The following is a 23,863-nucleotide window of genomic DNA, read 5'->3' as shown; positions in this document are numbered from 1 at the left end:
TATAACGCAAATATAAGGTGATATATAAATGAGGTTCATACTTATAAGTTATAACATGGTAGTAGTTCATTTCAAACACCTCATTCCTTGCTGTTGATCAAAATGGTAATGTTCTACGAGATATTGTTAAGATAGTATAGTAGTACTCCATAAACAAAAATTTATGTACATTTTAAGCATAATTTTAAATCAGTAACTTCTTGTGCCTCTTGGTCACTTCCATAATTTTTTAGATTAGAATATAAATTATAAATCGAAATTAATGTGGCAAAGAACTAATTATGACTTTGTAAAAAAACCATACTTCCCCATTCCCTAAAAATAACAACTTTGGAAATGACTTGAGTTTTAATGCAAATTTGAGAAAGTGAAAAAGAATAGGAAGAAAAATCTTTAGTGGAAATGAGTCTCATCCAATTTGAGAAAAAAAAAATTATTTAAATAGAAAGTTTCAATTTTTAGGGGACATATTAAAAGAGTAAGAATTTTTATTTTTAGGGAACAAATGAAATTTTATTTAAGATAAATCATCGCTTTTTCTTTTAAAATAGTAGTATAAAATAAAAGTACTACAACTGTAGTAGTAATAAGTAAAATTGGTTCCACGGGATATGGACCAAAGTAATTATGGACAATGAAAACGAAGTTTCAGTTTAAATTCATCAAATTTCACCGTTCAACCAAAGAAGAAAACATGATTAGAAATCAAACGAAGTGTGCTGCTCCTAAAGGAATAATGATATCATGGTTCAGATTTAGCTTGCCGGTTTTTAAATTTCAAACGGATTAGTGGATGTTTAACGCTTCAAATCTTCATTATCATTTTCATTATTCATTGTACTCGATCCACTTGTTGGATGATGTAATTGAATGATAAATTCATTTTATTTGCATGAAAAAAAAATATAAGAATTAAAAATTCATTACCATCTTGACACAAATTATGGATTCTATGGATATTCGTGATGGGATGTGATCAAAGGAAAACTCTAAATATTGTACAAACTCAAAACTATGATCTGGACCATTGAAAAATGTCGACAGATCACAAAAAAACATCAACGGGAAAATGTCAACGAAATTTCAACGGTAGTCAATGATTGATGCTGTGTTGATATTGTGTTATACTTTGTTGACATTAAAATCTTGAAATTTTACACTGTGTTGATATTATATTGAAACTGTATTGAAGCTGTGTTGAGGAAATTTGAGTTTGTACAATATATAATTTTACATTTTATCACTATCCTATTGGTGATAAACACATCTATTTACATAATTTTTTAAAACACACGTAGAATAAAGCATCTCATCACTCACTTCCTTTACACTAACTTTAATCACCAAATTATAGGGTGGAATTTGGTGTGTTTATTCAATTTGGGATATTTAGGTTGTTGGGGTCATAGATGTCGAAACTAATTTATTGCGAATACAGTTGGAAAAATTGAAGTTTGTATATCTCAATCACAATTGAATTTGCGGAAACAAAGCTAAATTAGTCAAATAAAGAGGGAATGAAATTGTGACACCCAAATCTTGAGCTTCTGGGAAATTAAGATTTCATAAATCAAACTAGGTGGCCATGTGCTACATCTCTAATCAAAATTATTTTATTTCTGTCAAGTTAAATAAAAAAAATTAAAACTAAGGCTTAGCACAACACTGCACACTAGCTATTTTACAACTGCATAAGAGACTAATAAACCAATATGTTAACTTCAATTACTGCACAAATTCATCACACTCTTCACTTTGTTGTTTCTTCCTCGCCTCAAGATCATCCAGATAGTTCTGACGAATGTAAAGAGCAAAACCCAAAAATGCCAGCAACATCGCGGCTATCTTTGGCCCGTTCATCTTGTCGTGGAAGACAACCAGAGAGGCAATCGGCGTGACTGCTGTAGAGAGGGTGCTGATAGCATTCGAGAAGAGAGACGACACCACAAATATCAGTCCCACCACACCAACAGAAGAGATTTGCCACGCCACGGCTGTCCACACCAGTGTCATGATGTAGGAAGCCTCTCCGCTCCCAAACCCTTCCATTTCTCCCCTTATGGTCCCCCATTCTCCACTGGCGAAGAGGCCCACAACGGTGACACATGTTGCCACGATCGACGTGTAAACCTGCATATCAAGCACGACCGAGAAAGTTTCCCTCTTCTGCACCTTCTCAAACGTCAGCTGCATGAGGGACAAGATGAGGGAGTACAGCGCTGAAGCTGCGAGCGTTGTGACAACTCCAAGGATATAATCTCCCCGGGAGGCCCTCAAAGGTCCATCCGAGCCATCATTGGTGGCGAGCAATAAAGCAGATAACGAAAGAAGTGCGACTGAAATCAGTATCCGAGCAGTGAACTTCTGCTGATTGATGAAGAAGGCGAAAAGTGCATTGAATGCTAACTGCGTCGCGCAGATGAGAGAGTAAGTGGAAGCAGAGAGGTAGAGCAGTCCAATGGAGTACAACATGTTGTCTCCAGCAATAATGGCGCCACCAACGATGTAGATTAAGGCCATCAGGCGCGTAGAAGGTGGTGGCGCTGATAAACTGGTGGACGACTTATCAGGGGAGCGGAGGAAAAGGTACAGGATGTAAAGAATAGGGAAAGCCGCGGTTTGGACAAGAGAGGCCATCCATTCACTGTTTCCGCCCTGATCATAGTAAAATCTTCCCAACAGCACAGCTGCAGCTTGACCAACAATAACAAATACGATGTTCAATACCACGAAAATCCACCATTGAGATCGATTAAGCCTGTGAAGCGGTTGGCGATAACCATCGTTTGCCAACATCGGAACTTGATTATCTGCCATAGATTAGTTCCAAAAGTTAATAACATTCTAAATAATAACACAATCTTCATCAAGTTAAAGAAACTGAAACTGATGTTTTTGGCATAAAGATGTCACTAAATACTCACTAGTACTACTATTATGTAATAATGTAAATGGTCTCTGATATACCCAAAAGACTAGCCTGTTAGAACAGAGAGTCCATTTAATCTATATACCCCATATCAGTTGTTCTTACAACCGAGGTGGGAATTGAGTCCGTAACAATCTCACAAGGTCTTCATGCAAATATGTCCTTTACCATATTAAAAACTGAACATCATCATATGGACACCTAATATTGGTGATTTGGTCTTCCTTATGATAATCCCACAAATAGAAGCCAAGCAAACCAAAAAATTAAACCCACAAAAAAAAGGAACAATAATAAAAAGTTGCGGATTTACCTTTCAAGATATTATAAAACAGAATTTCCTAACAACAAAATCAGTCCAACAAAACAGAGTAACACAATGTAGATCCACTAATGTCAGATATGGAATAAATCAGATATGATAAAATCAAATGGAATCAACATTGAAATTGTAAAATTGCAACTCATAGATGCTGGAAAGGAAATCAATCAGAGGCGAAGCAAACTAAAAACTAGAACTTGGACAAAACACACATACAATTAAGTGAGAAAGAAATAGATGAGAGAAGTGAGTAGCAAACCTAACATGACTGGAGGTTGAATGGTAGCTGTGGGTGAAGATCAAATATGTAGTGAGGGAAATATCATGGATGGTTGAGAAAGAGGTGAAATTGAGTGGATCCAAACATTGTGTTACTTTATTCATGCTAATTATGCTGAATCGATGTGGACCAAACATTGTGTTACTTTAATTGCCTGATTGCAAGAGAGAAGAATATGATTGAGAAGAACATGTGGTTGCTTGATGGGGATTGATTTGATGCTGTAATGTGTACTCTGCTAAAAAAACAGAAAAAATATCTTTGAAGAAGTAATATATATACTCTGCTATAAAAACAGAAAAAATAAAAAAATATATTTGAAGAGACAAAATAATAGTTGAAACTTTTTTACTTAGCACGACTAAAAAGAAATACAGTGAAACTGGAATTTTATATATTTTCTAAGTTCTCTCAGAGTTGAGACTGAACTTTCGGCACGAAGTTTAATAAATACTCCCGCCGTTTGAGATAATTTGAGACAATTTGACCGGACACGGGTTTTAAGAAAGAGGGAACATCTTTTTTGGTCCACGAACTTTACCAAAGTATTATTTTAGGTTCGTGAACTCTGAAAATATCATTTGAGATCCATCAACTATGGGTTAATATCATTTGAAATACTTTTTTACTATTTTCAAGTTTTTTTGGAAGAAAATACCCACAATATCTTTAAGGGTATATATTTTTAATAAACTTATCATATACTCATATTTTTTATAAATATCTTTACCATATATTTATGATGAATTTTCTAGATATAATTTAACATTCAATATTATCACTTAATTTTGTGACATGCAATAAAAGATTCTTATTCAATTTTTTATTATTAAAGAAAAGTTCTTTATTCAATTTTAAAATTCTTTAATATAAAAAATTAAAGAAGCAATTTTACTTGCATGTCACAAAATTAAGTGACAATATTGAAGGTCAGATTGTATTTAGAAAATTCGTAAAAAATATATTGTAAAGATATTTGTAAAAAATATGAGTATATGATAAGTTTATTAAAAATATATACCCTTTAAGGTATTGACTATTGAGGGTATTTTCGTCCAGAAAAACTTGGAAATAGTAAAAAAGTACTTCAAATGATATTAATCCATAGTTGGTGGATCTCAAATGATATTTTCAAAGTTTACGGACTTAAAATGATACTTTGGCAAAGTTCGTGGACAAAAAAAGATGTTCCCTCTTTAAGAAATGTAATAGAAAGTGAGTTGAAAAAGTTGGTGAGATGTGGGTCCTACTTTTAAAATATTGGCTTTATAATAAAATGTGAGTAAGAATGAGTTAGTGGAATATGAGGTTCACTATCAAAAATGGTAAAAGTGAAACGGGTCAAATTATCTGGGACGGACCGAAATGGAATACTGGGTTAAATTATCTCGGACGGAGGAAGTAGATGTTAGTGTGTTAATACATAGATAAAAAAAGTAAGAGAGAAAAAAATTTAGAAAGAATAGAGTAGAAAGTGAATAAAGTAAGAAAGAATAAAATAAGAGTGAGAAAAAATGTTACTCCATCCGTCCCCCAAAATTCGTCACCATTAATCCGGCACAGGTTTTAAGAAATGTAATAGAATGTGGGTTGAAAAAGTTAGTGGAATGTAAGTCCTATTTTTATATATTAGTTTTATAATAAAGAGTGAATTACATGAATGGTACATGATCTTTCACTTTCGCACATAAATGGTACCTGATCTTTATTTTATATCGTTTTTAGTACCCAGTGACAAAAATAACCCTAGGTACCATATATGTGATTTTTTTTCATGGAGGATATTTTTGGAAATTTCCATTAATATGTGATTATTTTTTCTTCCTTTCTTATTTCTCTTTTTCTTCATTAGTTTCTTCTTCTTTCTTTTTTCTTCATTTTCTTCTTTCTTTTTAGTATTTTATCTTCCTTTCTTTTATTTTTTTTCTCCTAAGTAAAATGTTTCTTCTTCCTTCTTTTTTCTTCTTTCTTTTTAGTGGTTTATAAATACATCTAATTGCATTCATAATATAAATAAAAAACAAAATACCTAATTATATTAATTATTTAAAGTAATTAAATCAATTGAATATTTTTTATTAAATTATTTTATACTCATTTTAAGGTTGAAACACCTAACTAAAAATACAATTCACAACGTTATATTTTTATTAAGGTTATATTGATTAGTTACTAATTTAATGTAAAATAATAATAATTATTATTACATAATATCATGTGATTCATAATTTATATAATTATACTACAATTATTTATTAATCACTATCAATTTTTAGTATTATAACAATAATAATCTATATTGATTAGTTACTAATTTAATGTAAAATAATAATAATAATTATTACATAATATTATGTGATTCATAATTTATATATATATATATATATATTACAATTATTTATTAATTACTATCAGTTTTTAGTATCATAACAATAATAATCTATATTGATTAGTTACTAATTTAATGTAAAATAATAATAATAATTATTACATAATATTATGTGATTCATAATTTATATAATTATGCTACAATTATTTATTAATTACTATCAATTTTTAGTATTATAACAATAATAATTAAATATAATTATAACTATAGTTATATTTAAGTATATTTGAATGATATTAAAAATGAAAATTAATATTAATATTGATTAATTATAATAGTATAAAGAATTAGGAGAATGAGAGAAGATATTATAATATCACTTTTTGTACTAATTTTATGTTTGCCCAAGATACCCTCTATGACATAAATGAGAAAATATATTTGTTTAAAGGGCATTTTGGGAAGAAAATTGCATCAGGTACCAAAAATGTGATTTATAAGTACCAAAAACGATATAAAATAAATATCAGACACCATTTACGTGCGAAATTGAAAGATCAGGTACCATTTATGTAATTCACTCTATAATAAAATGTGAGTGTGAATGTAGGATCCACTACCAAAAATGATAAAAGTGAAATGTGACAAATTTTTAAGGACGGACAGAAATGGAAATAGGTGACAAATTTTCAGGGACGGAGGGAACTTCCCAAAATGAAAAAAAAATGACTCAACTATGAGGAGGCGAATGAAATATTAGTTTTATAATAAAATATGAGTATGATAAGTTAATAGAATATGTAAAAAGTAAGAATGTGAATTAATTGTCGACGTACGAAAAAGGAAATTGGTGTCAATTAATTGTGAATGGAGGGAGTAAAAACTTTCCATTTAAGGAAATCAACCCCACAATCCATTAACACCAATTCCACTAATTTTCTCTTCATCTACCTTACTTTTCCATTTTTTTCTCTTCCTCTCTCATTAATTATGCATTAATATCCGTAGCATTTTTAAAGTTTTTATTTTTAGGAAACAGATGTAGTCTATATTTAACTAGTACTCCCTCCATTCCTTGATAATTGAGTTATTTTTCCATTTTGAAAAGTTTCAAATTAATTGAGTCATTTTTATTTTTGTCAAAAGTAACACTTTCCCTCTTTTACTTTATTCTTTATTCATCTCTCTTACTTTATTCAACGTCCACCTAACACACGATTCTTAATCTCCGTGTCCAAAAAAATTCTCAATTAACAAGGAATGGAGGGAATAATATTAATCTTTTGAGAATCATTGTATTGTCGTTTCACTATTTGGGATTTATGACATACTTTAATTTTTTTTTCTTTTATATATATACACGAAAAAAATCAACAATTGATAGAGTTAGCAAATGAAATAATGAAATATTCGATATTTTTTAAAAGCATCTCAATTTTTTATTAAAATTTTTTTATCAAATTATGAATATTCATGTAGTAGTACCCATTTATACTGTAATTTTGATCAAATACATGGATTTGATTGGATTGGAATGATAGCCGGAGAAAGGATTTGCAGTGATGAGAAGGATGACATGCACACATGAAGAGAAACTGAATAGGAGAGAAGACATGGATTCCACTTGGGCATTCCCCCTAGGGGAAATTGGAACGATCCAAAAAAAATAAAATTAAACCACGAAATTTCAATTTGTAAAATTATCTCATCCTCGTTTCTTTTAAATATTTTTTTTCTACTCTCATTTTAATAAACACTATCATTTTGAACATCACCAAAAAACACTGTTTTTTAGATAGATGATACCATTGAGAAAAATTAAAATTTCATGATTTAATATTTCAATTTCAAATGTTAAAGAACTGACTATAATCTGACCAAACATCATAATTCAAATAACAATTATCACTAAATAACTTACTATTCAACATTACAAATATAAAGGAAAAAGGTACTTGTAGAAACTAAACGAGCAATACTAGAGCATGTGACAGAAAGAAGAAAGTATGACTATATGCTGTCTCAAATTCAATAATCATGGGTACAAGTTTAGGAAGAGAAACAGAAAAAAAATGAACATCAATGACAATCAACTGCATCCGACGACTTGAAATACTCTCGACAATCACAAACAAAATTCAATGCTCAAGGTTGAAGGCTCTTTACAGATGCATATTCCGTCCATTAAAAATATATCTTAAGCGCAACCCAATGTTCCGGTTCACCTTTTTAGCAAGCGCAACCTCCCGACTGCTGTTGTGACTGGGATGCGTTTGCGTTGCTAGACTTGAGGTTGACATCAACCATCTCATCTTGCTTCGTTGATGACAGAGTTTCCATCCCCGGCAAGGCTGCAGCGATCTTCCTGAATAGTGCCTGCACATATGTAAAGCTCAGCATCATAATATTTTCACTTTAGTGAGGCACATTCCTCGTTGAAAAACAAGATTTAGCAGTTTGAGTTGCATATAACATACAAATCAATTTGCAGTAGTACAAGGTCGAGTGCAGTATCTATGTTACCTTTATGTTGAAACCAGCTTTTGCACTAGTTTCAATAAACATGACATTGAAATCACGAGCTTTAGCCTCTGCTTCTTCGATTGAAACTTGCCTGTTATAGTTATCAAATGGTTACACCAGTATAAACATCATCAAAGTAATGATAAAGAAAAGCTTACAACGTTACACAGCAACATTTAGATTCTTAAGTAGGAAGCTCACTATAAAATCAAACAGCTTTGTTAAGTGAATATCAGGCAAATGTCATATTTCACTACTTTCCTGAAGCACAGCTACACTGCCTTTTATCCCAGCTTTCAGACTTTTACCAAAGCAACCTCATGTATTTGAAATAATAGCTTTGCTTACAAGTACTAGTACATTGTTACAGAATTGGTTTAATATAGACATATGTCAAAGCAAGCAACATTAAGATCAGAATTATGAAACCAACTACCAAGCATGAGTCTTGAAAAGGTCCGGTCTAGCATTCCAGAAGCAAATCTGCAACATCGTTTCTAAATTGTCTACGTCGGCCCAATGAGTACAAACTAATTCTAATAGTTCTATACCGATCAGGCCTAATCAAATCCTATACCAATCTATACAATACTACTGGATATTTTTCAAATAACTTTTGATATACTCCACTTCAATACAAAATAGCAAGCTTAAATTGGAACCTCTTATGGATGTGATAAAAATGAAAGACAGTGATGGATGGTTAGAAGGAAGCCCACACATAAATAAAGGCAACTGGTTGCAACATTAGTTGGAATGTTTGGTTTAATTCTAAGTGTTATACAAAAATAGTTGGGAAATATGAGAGTTATATTGCAATCTGAAATGCATATATGAGAAAATGACTACAGACAATGGAGTTTACCTCTTATCCACCAGATCCGTTTTGTTACCAACTAGAACAATTATAACATCACTTCCTCTCTCAGTGCGAACCTCCTCGATCCACTTTGCAGTGTTAAGAAAGGATTGTCTGCCTAATAGCCAGGGATTATAATCAGTACTAGAAAATTAAGGAATATTTTGATCTACAAGCCAGCAGGAAGCATAAGAGAAAAAAGTACTTTCCACTTCTCGGTATGAAATTAAAAGTACATCTGGAGCCAATCATGCATCATCAAATGAAGTATAAAACTATAAATTAAATAAGAGACACAGTGGCATACTTGCAACATCATATACTATGACAGCAACAGAGGAATCCCTTATGTAGCTTGGTATGAGACTTCTAAATCTTTCTTGTCCAGCAGTATCCCTGAACATGAACAGATTAGAAGATTATTCCTCTACAAGAAAGAAACTGAGAAACAAATACGAGCAAAAGTGGAATTCATAGTAGAATCATAGGTATGTGCCAGGAAGGAATGGAATACCCAAGAGCACACTGGCACTAAGAACCACTTAAAATTTCACTTTGATTGCAGTTAGAAAACTCAATTGTGATAAGCTACAAAAATAGGCATGCCTAGTTTTTCCAATTATGATGCTACAAAAATAGGCATACCAAAAACCTCTAGATTCTAGATGATATTTTTTTGGCAAATTATTTCTACAAGAATGCATATATAAAATCTATTTTAGGAAGCATTCATGAAATCATCCGATGAAGAAGGGTATCTTACCACAGCTGCAAACGTACAGTCCGGTCTTCAAGATACATTGTCTTTGAAAGAAAATCAATACCAATAGTTGCCTAAACAAAAATAAAAAGCAAACAAGTAAGATGAAAATTTTATTCTACATATTATACAGTCACAGATAAAGGTTCTATTGATAATATGAACAAAAGTGAACTAAAACATTCCCTGAATATAGCATTAGATAACTGCAATCACTTATTCCACGTTTGTCTAGTTGCCGGGTGCTGTTTAATTTAAATCGAGCAGAATATTTGGTTTCTAATCTGTGATGAACTAAGAGTGTAGTTGATTGATGTGTAACAAAACAAAGAACACATAATCTTTAAAACACCTATTATTGAACTCATTGAATTCCTCACAACAAAATCAGCTCAACTGACACGAGCCAATAAACTAAGATGCCTTAAAACCGAGAAAAAATAACACTACTACGAATCACAACAGAAAAATGAAGAATAATTCGATTAATTGCATAAGAGATGGATCCAACTAGGATCACACATCTCGACATTACAAAATTCTGTAACCGCAGCAGCAGATCAATGAAAGTTTGGAGATTGAACTATTGACAAAAATTACGAGCAAAAAAGCAGAAAAAAAAACAAAGATCTGGACGGAATAAACTGTGTGCCAAGAGCTAATTAGTGGTATTAGGGATCAGATCCAGAGTCCTAGCAACATAAGACTAAATTCAAAAATGGTAAACATTAACTTGACGAATTTGTGATTCCGCACCTGATAAGTATTGTCGAATTTGTCATACATGAACCGAGTGATGATACTCGTTTTTCCGACGGATTGATCTCCGAGGAACACTAACTTGTACTTGGCGAGAGCCGAAACCGGAGCCATCAGTCAAGCAGATCACCACCTTTGAACTTCCCTTCTGACGGAGAAAGCTTCCGATCTCGCCGGAAAATGAGGATTTGCCCCGAGAAATCGACGCGGTGAATGTATAGATTTGGGATTTTGGAAACGGAGTTGTTTTGATGTTGAAGGCTTTGAGCGCGTGAAGTAATGGACAATAATATTGTGATTTGTGACACAGTCCATCAAGGCTGCACGTTGTGGTCAATTGGGTGGAAATTATATTGAATATTGTTTGACGTATTATAGTTTTTAAAAAATTGGACAAAAAATATGATATGGTAAAAAAAAAACGTAATAAAATCAATACCAATAGATTTATAATTAATTTCAAATATATATAGTTTTTAAAACATCTCAAAGTGGAATAAATATTTAATGAGTTAATAGAGTGATGCCCTTTTCATTTCCTACATTCCTTTACACGAAATGATGACAATTTTCTTTACGTATTAGTTTAACTATTTTACTCTTGTTTTTCGATTGTTTTCCTTCTTGGATCTAATACTTTGTTTTTTGCATTTCCGCCATTAACATTGGTTTTATATTATGTATGTATAAGTTTTTGTTGTCTTTGTAATTGTAAAATTGAAAAAATTATGTAGACATATTGGAATCGTTAAGTTATACTACATCAAATAATTGATTGGAATAATAACGATTTCAAAAGTCGTTTAAGTTAGACAGTGCGAACATACTTACAGAAACATATCTTCTTCGTCTTCGTCAATGCAGAACTACTCGGTTAATTGTCGACATAAGGTGCCGAGGCTAGCTCTATACAATGAAAGAGTCCAACACTATTCTATTAACTTTGTACTTCATATTCCATTAATTTCTGTCCTTATTCGTCGTTGGTCAGTCGCGTGTTCGTAAAGAAGTCCACACCTTCAACAGAGAAAGTACTAAATTTTAACTATTTGTCTACAAAATATATTCAAATTTAAATTACAAAATTTTAGATAGTTCTTTTACAAAAAATTAGGGGATGACTGTAGAGATGTCAAGTGGGCCGGGCCGGCCCAGCCCGGTCCCGGGCCCTCCGAGGGCTGCCTATATTGAGGCCCAGCCCGGCCTAGGCCCATGTCTGAGGCGGCCTGGTCTAGGCCGGGCTTTTTCTAATTCTGCTAAGTCCGGCCTGGCCCAGGCCCACTTGCCATGTGGGCCCGAGCTGGGCTGGGCTGGGGTTTGTTTAAATTATTTGTTTAAGTATTTTAAAGATATCCTAAATGTATTATATGCAAAAATAAAATATATAACTTGTGCTTTTATATCTCATTAACTAAATCTAAATTAATAATGTGTTTAAGTTTATTTATTGACTTTGTATTAACAATATTGTATTTAAAAGTAAGTGTATAACTAAAAGAATAACCAATATTGTTAGTTTTGTTAGTATATGATGACATATGGGTTGATGTTGTATTTTTAAAGCTACAAGTATATGAACTAACTAACAAATTTAAATAATTCTATAATTATCATCATATATTAAGGTTTGAATACATAATATTCTTAAAGTTAAACTTCAGAGTCATTTTGTTACAACCCTAAACCATAAACCATAAACCCTAAAAAAATTATGAAAATATTTAGATGTAATCAAGATTGTATGTTTCATTCATGATTTAGTTGGAAACTTATGTTGATATTAAACTATTATTGTTTGAGTCTATTCGGAGACATCTAAAATATTGGAATGATATAGACAAAATAAACATGTATCGTGCACAAGATGACATACATAAATAGAGAAATATATTATTATTAGTTATTAATCCCCTAATTACATTTTTAAAAAACTAATAATAGAAGGTAGGCCTTTGTTGGGTCCGGGCCTGGGCTGGACCTGGGCCTGGGTTTGCAAAATGGCCCAATTGGAGCTCATCTCAACTGATGAGCCCAGCCCAGACCCGTTTCATTTCGCTGGTGGGCCGGCCCAGCTGACAACTCTAGGGATGAATATTTGTGTATTTTTAAATTTTTGGAAACCCATTTCACTAACTAACTTGGGTCAGTTTAGTGTTAATTTTCTTAGATGTTATGTTAACACCAAACGTATTTAGTTACTCCAAAACAGAATACTCCTATATTGTAAGCAAAAAGTAGAAAATTAACAAACAATGAGATATGTAAAGCCCTAAACTCGGTAACAGAACACCAATTAGTTGAGGATGCAAAATCTGCTCGTAGGAATCGCTTTAAAAAAGAATAAGTACATTGCTGCTTGTCTCTTGTAGTTGGTGAGTTTCCTTAATTGTTTTGCTTCAATTCTCTCTTGTAGTTGGTGAGTTTCGTCTTGCTTCCTGCACACGTGGTGCTTAATTTATTGTAGCTAGTGAATTGATCCTTATTACCTTTTTCTGCTTCTCAGGTTTTGAATTTTGATCAATGGCAGAAGATTTGCATAATGCCAAAACACTGGTAAAGATAAATTACGAATGGCAGGTGCAAAATTACAAGGGGTATAAGACTCAAGGGTACGGGGAAGCACTCGAGAGCCCTAGATTTCCCGGGCCGAATGGCCATTCGTTCAAGATCAAATTCTACCCGGGAGGAGCTACGCTACCCGACTACATTGACAACCGTGCATCGCTCGCCATCGAAACTACACAAACAGCTCAGTTGGTTCTTGCTTTCCGGGCTATGGATCCATATGGTATAACACACACCGACAAGGTTTCCTCATTTGATCAAAGACAAATGTTTAGACGTGTGTTTACTGTCCAAGCTGGACATACGTCTCCCACTCTTCTTATGTTTAGAGCCAGTATTGAACCCTTGATAGGATATTCCCTAAAGATTAAGGCAACAATTGGGGTTTTTATCGATACCATCAGCCCGCCAACTGATCCTTTCCTGTTTTTTCAAGTATATGATCAACGATTCTTCGCAGAGCGGTCTATAATAGAAAAACGATGCCCGGCTCTTCTACCAAATCACCATGCCGATGCCGACATTGTAATTCGGGGTGTTGATTCATACTCCCTCCGTCCCGCTTTAGCAGTCTCATTGACTTTTCTGCCCTCTTTTTGGAAAAATGATAAGAAATAGTTAAAAAGGAGAAATGGTAAATTAAGAGAGAGAATAATATAGAGAAGAGTCTTATCTGCATTATTGTCTCTCTTACTTTACCATTTCTCCACTTTAACTATTTTTTATCATTTTTACAAAAAGAGGGCAGAAAAGTCAATGGGACTGCTAAAGCGGGACGGAGGGAGTATATATTTGCGGTATGCTTTATAATCTCACTTGTACTTATTAGTTTTACTACTATTTACTATACTCCATCTTTTTGGCACGAGATTTAAGAAAAATTGAGTTAAGTGAGTTAGGTAAAGAAAGAATAAAGTAGAGATTTGAAAATAGAATAAAGTAAGAGAGAGAAAGCTAAGTGAGTAGAAATGCGTTTTGACTTTTACTAAAAAGAGAAATAACTCAACTACTATAGAATGTACCAAAATGGCAAAATGACTCTACTACTATGGAACAGTGTACAAGTTAAGCTTTGTCTATATATGCAGGCTCTGTTATGGTTCATATATAACAAGAAGCTTCATTCTTGGGACCGACAATTTATCCAAAACTCCAACAGGCGTGATCCCAATTCGTTTCGCACGAGGATCAGGAGAGTAGCTATACACTATGAATTGCCCGGTTTCGCTGACGATTCGTTGGTAATAATTTCATACTTACTATATATATATATATATATATAGCTTGTTCTTGGGTGTATTATCTCTTTTGTCTACAAGTAGGAAAATACTGATTTAGCTATAAAAAAAATATTAGTAGTACTAATAAAACTGTATTTCCCACGGTATTTTAATACCACTAAACGAAATATTGTACTAATGTTTATTGAATTTAGGGATGCTATCTATATTGAAAATTTTCCATACCAAAATTTAAGTAAAAATTTCATATTTATTCATATTGGCATTTATCGTGTACCACATTTCAAATAATATGATAGAACATATATCGATAATTTACACCTCAATTCATTATGTTGATTATTGTCTATTGGCTAATATAGGTGAAATTGGAAGATTTATATCGCCCATTTTTGAAAGCATGGAGCACTGTACGGCGGATTACCAGTAAGATAGCTAAAGTTAAGCCTGATCCAAAAGCTAAGTGATTCATAAATGATGGATTGAAGTAAGATTGGTGTGCCTATTCTTCTCTGATCAGATTTCATTAATAAATTTACAAAAATTCTTAGTAGTTATTTCTACTTTAAATAATTAGCAAGTTATGAGGATTACTTTCAATCTATTCAAGTTTGGTTTCGTCACATTCCGCAGCCCACATATTTTACTTTATATTTTTTTTCTTAGCAATTAGTAGGTGAAATTATTTAATTTTCAATTAAGAAAAAAGATTGGGAACTAGTAGTATTTATTTTTGTTCTCTTCAAAAACCTGGACATGGCTATATTCGATTGATTTATTCGCGAGAGCTTCAGATTGAAAAACTAATATATAGACAATTATTTTATTTAGAAGATGTGACATTTCTTTGATCTTGAATTTTAATTTATATTGATTCCATTAATTCACTCGGTTTTTGGTTGATAATGTGACATATTTGCAATTTTGCATGAGAAAGGTGTAAATTTGTTAACCATTAGATCTTAATGATTTTTATATGGCCTTTGATTACGTAACAGCTAATGTATGTGTATAGGCCAGAATATCCTTATTAAAAAATAAAGTTATCTACCTTCGAAAACGGAATAAACTAAAACACGATTGAAATAGAAACAGAGAAAAGAAAGGCAACAAACAATATTGAGAAATGTAAACAGAATTCCAATTAGTTAAGTATGCTAAAAAAGAAGAAGAAGCTCTTAGTGTTGGGGATAAGTACATTGTCAGTGTCACAACCTTTGTACGGATTTAAGAATTACAAATCCGCAATTGTTGACTGCTGGTTTGAGCTCAGTTTTGAGCTAAGGAAGAGGCTGACTCAAGCAGGGAAAAGTTGTTACTCTAAAATGCGATTTTAGTTCAAATGTGTAGGCTAATTGTCAGCCGTTAGATCTGTGCAAGTAAGATAGATTAGATCACAGCTGTTAATTGTTTTTCCCTCTTCTTGGCCGATTACGCTTAGTAAATAGATCAAGGGTTCTTAATCCCCAATTCAAATCATTGTATCTTGCACTCTAGAATTTTCCCAGCAATAAAACAAGATTCCTCTTTAACCTACATTCTCTTGTTCGCGTTTCTTCATCTCGTTACTCAATCGCTCCGAAGGTTTACACCAACAAAAACATACATCCACCATTCCTTCATTATCTTTTGAAACATGATAAATAACATATGTCCTCAAGATTATTCACTTATTCATAATCTTTGCTATTTTGAAAACCTTTACATTCGAACCTACTCCATAAAACATAAAAAAAGATTTGGTTGAGCGGATAATACCATTCCCTTCATTGTTGAAGAATAATAATGACAACATATGACTAAACGTTGGACATAACTTGTGGAGAACTTAAAATATGAGGGAGTGAATGTTAGTGCTACGATTGATGAGTATTAATGTAGACATCTGGTTATGTTGGTGTCGTCATCAAAAAATTGATGTTGATTATGTTGTACTATTTGGGAAGTGGGAGAAAATGGAATTTGGTTGTTAGTTTGTCGATTATGCGACGCTTACTAGACTTGAAGAATCATAAAGTGGTGGATGCTTTGGAAGGGATCGTGAAGGCAGGCATATAACACAAGTATTTTAATTTATGTACTTGATATTGATTCCTTTAATTATGATATACTAATTCACTCGGTTTTTGGATGATAATTTGACATATTTGCATGAGAAAGGAAAGAGTCCAACACTTGACAAGGGTATCAATATTTAAAATTCTCTGTACTGAAATTTTACTAAATAGTACATTTTTTTGTATTTATTCATATTGGGTATAGTGTACTTTAATAATTTTGTCACGATTTGTCCAAAAGTGCCCATATTTTCTTGATAGGAGGGGACATTTCCAAGTAATCCGATAGTTGAAAAAATCAATTTACATTTTAATTTTAGTAACGTTGATTATTTCTTATTGGCTAATATAGGTGTATTTAGAAGATTTATCGCCCATTTCTGAAAGCATAGTGCACTGTACGGCGGATTACCAGTAATGTAACTAAAGTTAAGCCTGATCCAAAAGCTAAGTGATTCACAAATGATGGATTGAAGTAAGATTGGTGTGCCTATTCTTCTTTGATCAGATTTCATTAATAAATTTACATAAATACATAGTACAGTAATTATTTCTACTTTAAATCATTAGATTAGATTTACTCTCAATCCATTCAAGTTTGGTTTCGTTACATTCCGCAGCCCACATATTTTACTTTATTTTTTTCTTAGCAATTAGGGGAAATTATTTAATTTTCAATTAAGATATCCGATCACCACTTCTGAACTTTCCTTCCGACGGAGAAATTAAGCTTCCGATCTCGCCGGAAAATGAGGATTTGGTCGAGATATCGACGCGGTGAATCTATAGATTTGGGCGTGGGCGTTTGTATTTTCGAAACGGAGTTGTTTTAATGGAATGCGTATTTGTGACACAGTCCATCAAGGCTGCACGTTGTGGTCAATTGGGTGGAAATGATATTGAATATTGTTTGACGTACTATTGTTTTTTAAAATTGGACAAAAAATATGATATGGTACCAAAAAAAAAATCTTAATAAAATCAATACCAATAGATTTATAATTAATTTCAAATATATATTTTTCAAAACATCTCAAAGTGGGAATAAATATTTAATGAGTTAATACAGTGATGCCGTTTTCATTTCCTACATTCCTAATGTGTTTGCTACAACTTTTTGGCGCACATCCTTCACAGTTTACACGAAATGATGACATTTTTCCTACTTTGTTTAACTATTTTAGTTTTTCGATCGTTTTCCTTCTTGGATGTAATGCTTTGTTTTTTGCATTTCCGCCATTAACATTGGTTTTATATGATGTAGGAGGAGTTTTTGTTGGTGACGATGTCATTGTAATTGTAGAATCGAAAAAATAATGTAGACATTTTGGAATCATTAAGTAATATACTACATCAAATAATTGATTGGAATAATAACATAACGATTTCAAAAGGCATTTAGGTTATACAGTGCCAACATACTTACACAAACATATCTTCTTCGTCTTCGTCAATGCAAAACTCCTCGGTTTCAACGTCCAACAATTTTAATTGTCGACATAAGGTGCCGAGGCTAGCTCTATAAAATGAAACCTATTAACTTTGTACTTCATATTCCATTAATTTCTGTCCTTGTTCGCCGTTGGTCGGTCCCGTGTTCTTGAAGAAGTTCACACCTTGGATGGAGAAAGTACTAATTTTACAATAATTGCCTACAAAATACATTCAAATTTTAATTACAAAATTTGTAGATATCGATCTTAGGGAATGAGTCATACCGCAAACAAAGCATTTGATAAAATTTGTGTATTTTATAATTTTTTGGAAACCCATTTCACTAACTAACTCGGGTCAGTTATATAAGCAAAATAATAGTAAATGAGAAGTAGAAAAGTAACAAACAATGAGAAATGTAAAGCCCTAAACTTGGTAACAGAATTAGAATTAGTTGAGGATGCGAAATCTGCTCGTAGGAATGGCTTTAAAAGAGATGATAAGTATCTCTTGTAGTTGGTGAGTTTCCTTAATTTTTTGCATACACATTGCTATATTCTTAATTGTGCTTGTCAGATTTTTGATCTACTATATGAATGGCAGAGGAGGTTTATAATGGCAAAATAGTGCAAACGGTAAGTTACGTATGGTCGGTACAAAATTACAAGGAGCAACGGCATGTTGGGTACGGTGTTGCCCTCGAAAGCCCGGCATTCGAGGGGCCGGATGGTCACTCATTCAAGATCAAATTCTACCCATCTGGAGCTACACAAGAGGACTACATTGACTATTATGCGGCATTCGCCATTGAATCTACGCAAACAGCAGAGCTCCTGCTTAGTTTCCGGATAGTAAATCCATATCCATTTACAGGGAAATCACCCCACGTCAAGACTTCCTCATTTCATAAACGAGGCCTTTATAGGAGTGTACTTACTGTCCAAGCTGGACATTCGTCTCCCTGCCTATATGTGTTTACCCCATATCTGAATGCTTGCATTGGGATGCGATATTCCCTCAAGATTAAGGCAACAATTGGGGTTTTTACCAATACCAACGACCCACTAGTTGACCGTTACCTGTTTTTTCAAGTAGGTTATATGCGATTCTTCGCAGAGCAGTCCATAGTACATAAAAGATGTCCCGCTCTTCTACTAAATGCCGATGTCGATGCCGACATTGTTATTTCGGATGTTGAACCAGATTTATTTGACGTATACCTCGTAAACTCATTGTATATACTCCTATATATTAGTTTTGCTATTTACTAAACTTTGTCAATGTTCAGGCTCTGTTGTGGTTTATATATAACAAGAAGCTTCATTCTCGTGACCTAGAAGATATCCAAAAATCCAACTGGCGTGATCCCAATTCGTTTCGCATGCAGATAAGGACACTATCTATACGCTACCAATTGCCCGGTTTCGCTGACAATGCAGAGGTAATAATTTTATACTCCCTCCGTTCCCTCATAGTTGAGGCGGAACTTTTCGGCACAAAGTTGAGTGTGTTAAATAAATAGATAAAAAAGTAAGAAAGAGAAAAAAGGTAGAGAGAATAAAGTAAAAAGTGAATAAAGTAGATAGAATAAAGTAAGAGTGTACTTTAATAATTTTGTCATGATTTGTCCAAAAGTGCCCATATATGATAGGAGGGGCATTTTCAAATAATAGGATAGTAGAAAAAATCAACAACTTACATTTTAATTTTAGAATGTTGATTATTATATATTGGCTCATATAGGTGTACTTAGAAGATTTATATCGCCCATTTTTGAAAGCATGGAGCACTGTACGGCGGATTACCAGTAAGATAGCTAAAGTGATGGATTGAAGCTAAGTGATTCACAAATGATGGATTGAAGGAAGATTGGTGTGCCTATTCCTCTCTCATCAGATTTCAGTAATAAATTTACAAAATTACTTAGTAGAGCTACTTGTTTTTTCTACTTTAAGTCATTAGATTACTTTCAATCTATTCAAGTTTGGTTTCGTTACATTCCGCAGCCCACATATTTTACTTTATTTTTTTCTTAGCAACTAGGAGAAATTATTTAATTTTCAATTAAGAAAAAAGATTGGGAACTAGTAGTATTTATTTTTGTTCTCTTCAAAAACTTGGACATGGCTATATTCGATTGATTTATTCACGAGAGCTTCAAATTGAAAACTAATATTGGCAATAATTATTTTAGAAGATGTGACATTTCTTTCATCTTGAATTTTAATTTGTATTGATTCTATCAATTCACTCGATTTTTGCAATTTTGCATGAGAAAGGTGTAAATTTGTTAGCTATTGGATTTTAATATGGTTTTGATTACGTAACAGCTAATGTATGTGTATACGCATCAATCAATCAGAATAACCCTTATTCATTAAAAAATAAAGTTATTTACCACGAACTAAATCTGCCTTCCAAAACGGAATAAACTAAAACACGATTAAAACATAAAAAGATGAAAGAAAGGCAACAAAGGACATCCACGATGGGGCAGATTATAGCCTGCTCTAAGCCCCGTCCTATGCACCGCTACATAGGCATTTTATCCTCCGCCCCTTCCATCTGCAATGGGGCGGACTATAGCCCGCCCTAAGCCCCGTCCTAAACATTTTATTTATTTTTTGAATATTTAAACACTACACAAATTGAATAAAACAACTTCATTTCATTGAAAGTTCAAATTTTACATATGAAATTAAAAAACTAAAAATCCTTAATGGCCGAAACGCTTCCAAACTTCTTCAATCATGTCGCCCATGAGCGCCGCATGATCTTGTTGGCTGTGCATTGAGGTTTGTCTCTCTAGAACCTCACCGAAGCCCATCGGTTATCCTCGACCGACAGGTGGGGTCGCCGTGCTGGAGCTAGATCCGGCTTCATCATCGACCCAATCGGTGACATGTCCAACTTCTTGTTCGACTATCATATTATGCATGATGATGCACGCATACATGATGTCGGCGATGACTTCCTTGAACCAAAAATGCGCCGGACCTTTCACTATTGCCCACCGCGATTGGAGCACACCAAAAGCCAGCTCCACATCCTTCTGCGCAGCCTCCTGCTTTGCCGCAAACAAGACTCTCCTGTCACCCATTGGGCAGCTGATCGTCTTCACAAAAACAGGCCACCTTGGGTATATGTCATCGGCCAAGTAGTACCCCATATGATATCTACGGCCGTTACTAGTGAACTCGATGGTCGGGCCGTGACCCCTGCATTGATCGGCGAAGAGGGTGGATGAGTTGAGGACGCTGATGTCGTTGTTCGACCCGGCTACACCGAAGTATGCATGCCAGATCCAAACACGATGTTAGCGACGGCTTCGAGGATCATCGTCGGGTGGCTGCCCTTGTAGCAGCTAGTAAATTGGCCCCTCCAAGCCGTCGAGCAATTCTTCCACTGTCAGTGCATATAGTCGATGCTCCCTAACATTCCAGGGAAGTCGTGCACCGTCTCGTGCATCCTCATTAGGCTCTGGCAATCATCAGCAGTCAGGCGTCACAAATATGAGTCGCCAAAAGCCTCCACAACTCCCCTACAAAAATTCTTCAGGTAGTCGCGGCCAGTTGTCTCTCCACGTGAAGGTACTCGTTGAACATATCCGTTGTGGTGCCGTAGGCCAACTGACGGATCGCAACCATGCACTTCTGCAACGGTGTAAGTTCTGGTCTGCCGATGCCGTCTTCCCGATACTGGATGTATTCATCACGTCCTTCCAACGTCCGGACAATGCGGAGAAAAAGATCTCGCCCCATTCTAAAACGGCGGTGAAAAACCGTTGGGCCCCACCGTGGTTGCTCGGCAAAATAGTCTGCGACCAGACGTCGGTGAGATACGTCGTGCTCGCGGGGGACATGCGTCCGACGTCGAATCGGCCGAGGGACCTGCACCGCTGCCGCTTGCTTCGCCGCTGCACGCTCGCGCTCCATTTGTGCCAAGCATTCCGCCACGACGTCATTAACGCAATCGAACAAGGCTTGAGTCATCCGATGTACTCCAATCGTCGCCATCGGGACTCATCGCGAACGATGCGAAGGATGATAGGTATCGACCGTGCTTCGTCCGCGGACGATGGACGAGCCATCGTCGCCGATGCCACAGTAACATACGATGCGACGGACGATGTCGTCCGCCCTTGGATGCTCAAACAATATTGAGAAATGTAAACAGAATTCCAATAAGTTAAGTATGTTAAAAAAGAAGAAGCTCTTAGTGTTGGGGCTGAGTACATTGTTAGTGTCACCAAATTGTCCGTGATAGTTGATACAATTGTAGTTGATTGTACGGATTTAAGAATTACAAATCCGTAATCATAAATACTGATTCAATTTTTGGTTATACAAATTTTTATAGTACTATCATAATTCAATTTCACAAGAATGGTTCAAGAGGGAATTGCAGTCTCCACAGAGCCAGCAAGGAGAATTTTTGGCTCAATTTGTAGGGAAAACGCTGAATTCCGAAAAGAAGAAATTGGATACAAAGGTTGTTTTGTTTTTCTGAGTTAGCTGTTAGGCTAGGCCTAGTAGTGTACGTTACATTTTAGAGTTAAATTTCCTTGCTTAGAGTTTGCTTTTGTAACGTTCAATGTATAATCGAATTACTAAATTTGTAGTGATTTTTTTTTTCATCATCACTAAAACATATATACACCATTCCTTCATTATCTTATGAAACATGATTACTAACATATGCCCTCAAGATTATTCACTTATTCATAATCTTTGCTATTTTGAAAACCTTTACATTCGAACCTATTAAACATAAAAAAAACTTGGTTGAGTAGATAATACTATTCCATTAATTGTCGAAGAATAATAATGACAACATATGACTAAACGTTGGACATAACTCGGGGAGAACTTAAAATGAAACAGAGAGAGTAGATCTGAAAAAATATGATTAGCACTGAAAAATAATAATGATATGATTACAAGGTCCCAATTAAGAAGCTCGATATTGTTATCCATTTCATACTGATGTAGTCAAATTTGTGGTTGGTGGATGGTGAGAAAAATTTAACAAGTATTTAAGTTTGCAAACTATGAAAAAATAAATAAATTTTGAAAAGCTTTTGATATTAGATATTAAAATCCCATTTAGTTAAATTAATGTTACATAAAATAGGGGAAGTTTTCATGTGGTAATTAGTTGGATCGTCATATAAGTTTAAAAAAAGAGAAAGAAGAAAAGGAAAATATCGCCATTATATATCCAGTGTAGTATTTTGTTGTGAATAAAATATCCATAATTCGAACTATCGAATTAAATGTTCTATTCGCATCAAAATTTTTAGAGCGTTTCTTGAGATTTTTAGGTCAATCTGATTCTTTTGAACACAAAGAATCCAATAATGTATATTATTGTATATAATAATATGTATAATAGGAGTATAAATTAGAGATTAAAATAAAATACTACTATTATTTAAATATTTCACACCTAACATGGAGTACAATAATTCAAAAAAGTATTTCAAAATTTTGGTCCTTAAAGAATATTTTCGATTTTTTTATTTGGTTGGGATTAAGTTATAAATTTTGCATTCACAAAAATAAAAATTTCGGATCCAGAAGATTTCATCATAGAATTTTCTCAAAAAATAGATTCTAAGTCTTAACAGAACTGGAAGGAGAGTATTACAGAATAAGAGAAAGAGAAAGGTGGAGTGGAGTGGTTCCGTGCATCTACTAAACTTCAACTCGGGCTTGAGATTTGGCTTCGGCTTTGCATTGGGCTTCGACACGGGTTTGGGCTTCGGATTCGGCTTTGACTTGGGCTTCGGTCTAGGCCTGAGCT

At 33.9% G+C, this 23,863-nt stretch overlaps 4 protein-coding genes, 1 non-coding gene and 1 pseudogene across 7 annotated transcripts; 3 read left to right on the top strand and 3 right to left on the bottom strand.

Annotated features, from left to right (window-relative positions):
* Positions 1-1,539: 1,539 nt before the first annotated feature.
* Positions 1,540-3,681, bottom strand: LOC125214008 (putative purine permease 11). Of its 3 annotated transcripts, none has more exons than XM_048114843.2 (2): positions 3,511-3,681; positions 1,540-2,810 (listed from the first exon to the last, which is right to left on the bottom strand). In XM_048114843.2, the coding sequence occupies exons 1-2, from the start codon at positions 3,515-3,517 to the stop codon at positions 1,726-1,728; spliced, it is 1,092 nt and encodes a 363-aa protein (XP_047970800.1). In that variant the 5' UTR covers positions 3,518-3,681; the 3' UTR covers positions 1,540-1,725. The 3 variants fall into 3 exon arrangements, with proteins under 3 accessions (XP_047970800.1, XP_047970807.1, XP_088920055.1); XM_048114850.2 differs by lacking the exon at positions 3,511-3,681 and adding an exon at positions 3,243-3,500; XM_089063929.1 differs by lacking the exon at positions 3,511-3,681 and having other exon boundaries at positions 1,540-2,817.
* Positions 3,682-7,848: 4,167 nt separating this feature from the next.
* LOC125191187 (ras-related protein RABH1b) lies at positions 7,849-11,079 on the bottom strand. The gene is made up of 6 exons (XM_089063499.1): positions 10,759-11,079; positions 10,006-10,076; positions 9,550-9,638; positions 9,249-9,360; positions 8,384-8,474; positions 7,849-8,236 (listed from the first exon to the last, which is right to left on the bottom strand). The coding sequence occupies exons 1-6, from the start codon at positions 10,873-10,875 to the stop codon at positions 8,090-8,092; spliced, it is 627 nt and encodes a 208-aa protein (XP_088919625.1). The 5' UTR covers positions 10,876-11,079; the 3' UTR covers positions 7,849-8,089.
* A 1,481-nt stretch (positions 11,080-12,560) lies between these two features.
* LOC125202954 (U6 spliceosomal RNA) lies at positions 12,561-12,661 on the top strand. The gene has a single exon (XR_007173279.2). It is a non-coding gene; the product is annotated as a U6 spliceosomal RNA (small nuclear RNA).
* A 617-nt stretch (positions 12,662-13,278) lies between these two features.
* LOC125205971 (uncharacterized) lies at positions 13,279-15,034 on the top strand. The gene is made up of 3 exons (XM_089064799.1): positions 13,279-13,887; positions 14,415-14,567; positions 14,930-15,034. Exons 1-3 carry the CDS (start codon positions 13,282-13,284, stop codon positions 15,032-15,034), a joined length of 864 nt encoding a protein of 287 aa, XP_088920925.1. The 5' UTR covers positions 13,279-13,281.
* A 3,618-nt stretch (positions 15,035-18,652) lies between these two features.
* On the top strand, positions 18,653-20,089 carry LOC125210512 (BTB/POZ and MATH domain-containing protein 3-like). The gene is made up of 3 exons (XM_048110060.2): positions 18,653-19,272; positions 19,347-19,499; positions 19,802-20,089. Exons 1-3 carry the CDS (start codon positions 18,655-18,657, stop codon positions 19,889-19,891), a joined length of 861 nt encoding a protein of 286 aa, XP_047966017.2. The 5' UTR covers positions 18,653-18,654; the 3' UTR covers positions 19,892-20,089.
* Positions 20,090-20,774: 685 nt separating this feature from the next.
* Positions 20,775-22,074, bottom strand: LOC125185493 (uncharacterized; annotated as a pseudogene).
* Positions 22,075-23,863: the final 1,789 nt, after the last annotated feature.

Source organism: Salvia hispanica, chromosome 2 (assembly GCF_029641045.1).
Source record: "Salvia hispanica isolate PSC_SH4W2 chromosome 2, Shi_PSC_v1, whole genome shotgun sequence".
In the NCBI taxonomy this organism is placed as follows: domain Eukaryota; kingdom Viridiplantae; phylum Streptophyta; class Magnoliopsida; order Lamiales; family Lamiaceae; genus Salvia; species Salvia hispanica.
Note: the sequence above shows the minus strand (reverse complement) of the source record. Positions and strands in the feature narration are given on the sequence as shown.

Coding starts and splice junctions, on each gene's coding strand:
- LOC125191187 (XM_089063499.1), bottom strand. CDS start 10,875: ATGGCTCCGGTTTCGGCTCTCGCCAAGTACAAGTTAGTGTTCCTCGGA. Junction 9,361..9,549: donor CATAGTATATGATGTTGCAA/GTATGCCACTGT, acceptor CCTGGCTATTAG/GCAGACAATCCTTTCTTAAC. Junction 8,237..8,383: donor AAGCTGGTTTCAACATAAAG/GTAACATAGATA, acceptor ACATATGTGCAG/GCACTATTCAGGAAGATCGC.
- LOC125205971 (XM_089064799.1), top strand. CDS start 13,282: ATGGCAGAAGATTTGCATAATGCCAAAACACTGGTAAAGATAAATTAC. Junction 13,888..14,414: donor ATTCATACTCCCTCCGTCCC/GCTTTAGCAGTC, acceptor CTATATATGCAG/GCTCTGTTATGGTTCATATA. Junction 14,568..14,929: donor GTTTCGCTGACGATTCGTTG/GTAATAATTTCA, acceptor TGGCTAATATAG/GTGAAATTGGAAGATTTATA.
- LOC125210512 (XM_048110060.2), top strand. CDS start 18,655: ATGGCAGAGGAGGTTTATAATGGCAAAATAGTGCAAACGGTAAGTTAC. Junction 19,273..19,346: donor TTGAACCAGATTTATTTGAC/GTATACCTCGTA, acceptor GTCAATGTTCAG/GCTCTGTTGTGGTTTATATA. Junction 19,500..19,801: donor GTTTCGCTGACAATGCAGAG/GTAATAATTTTA, acceptor TGGCTCATATAG/GTGTACTTAGAAGATTTATA.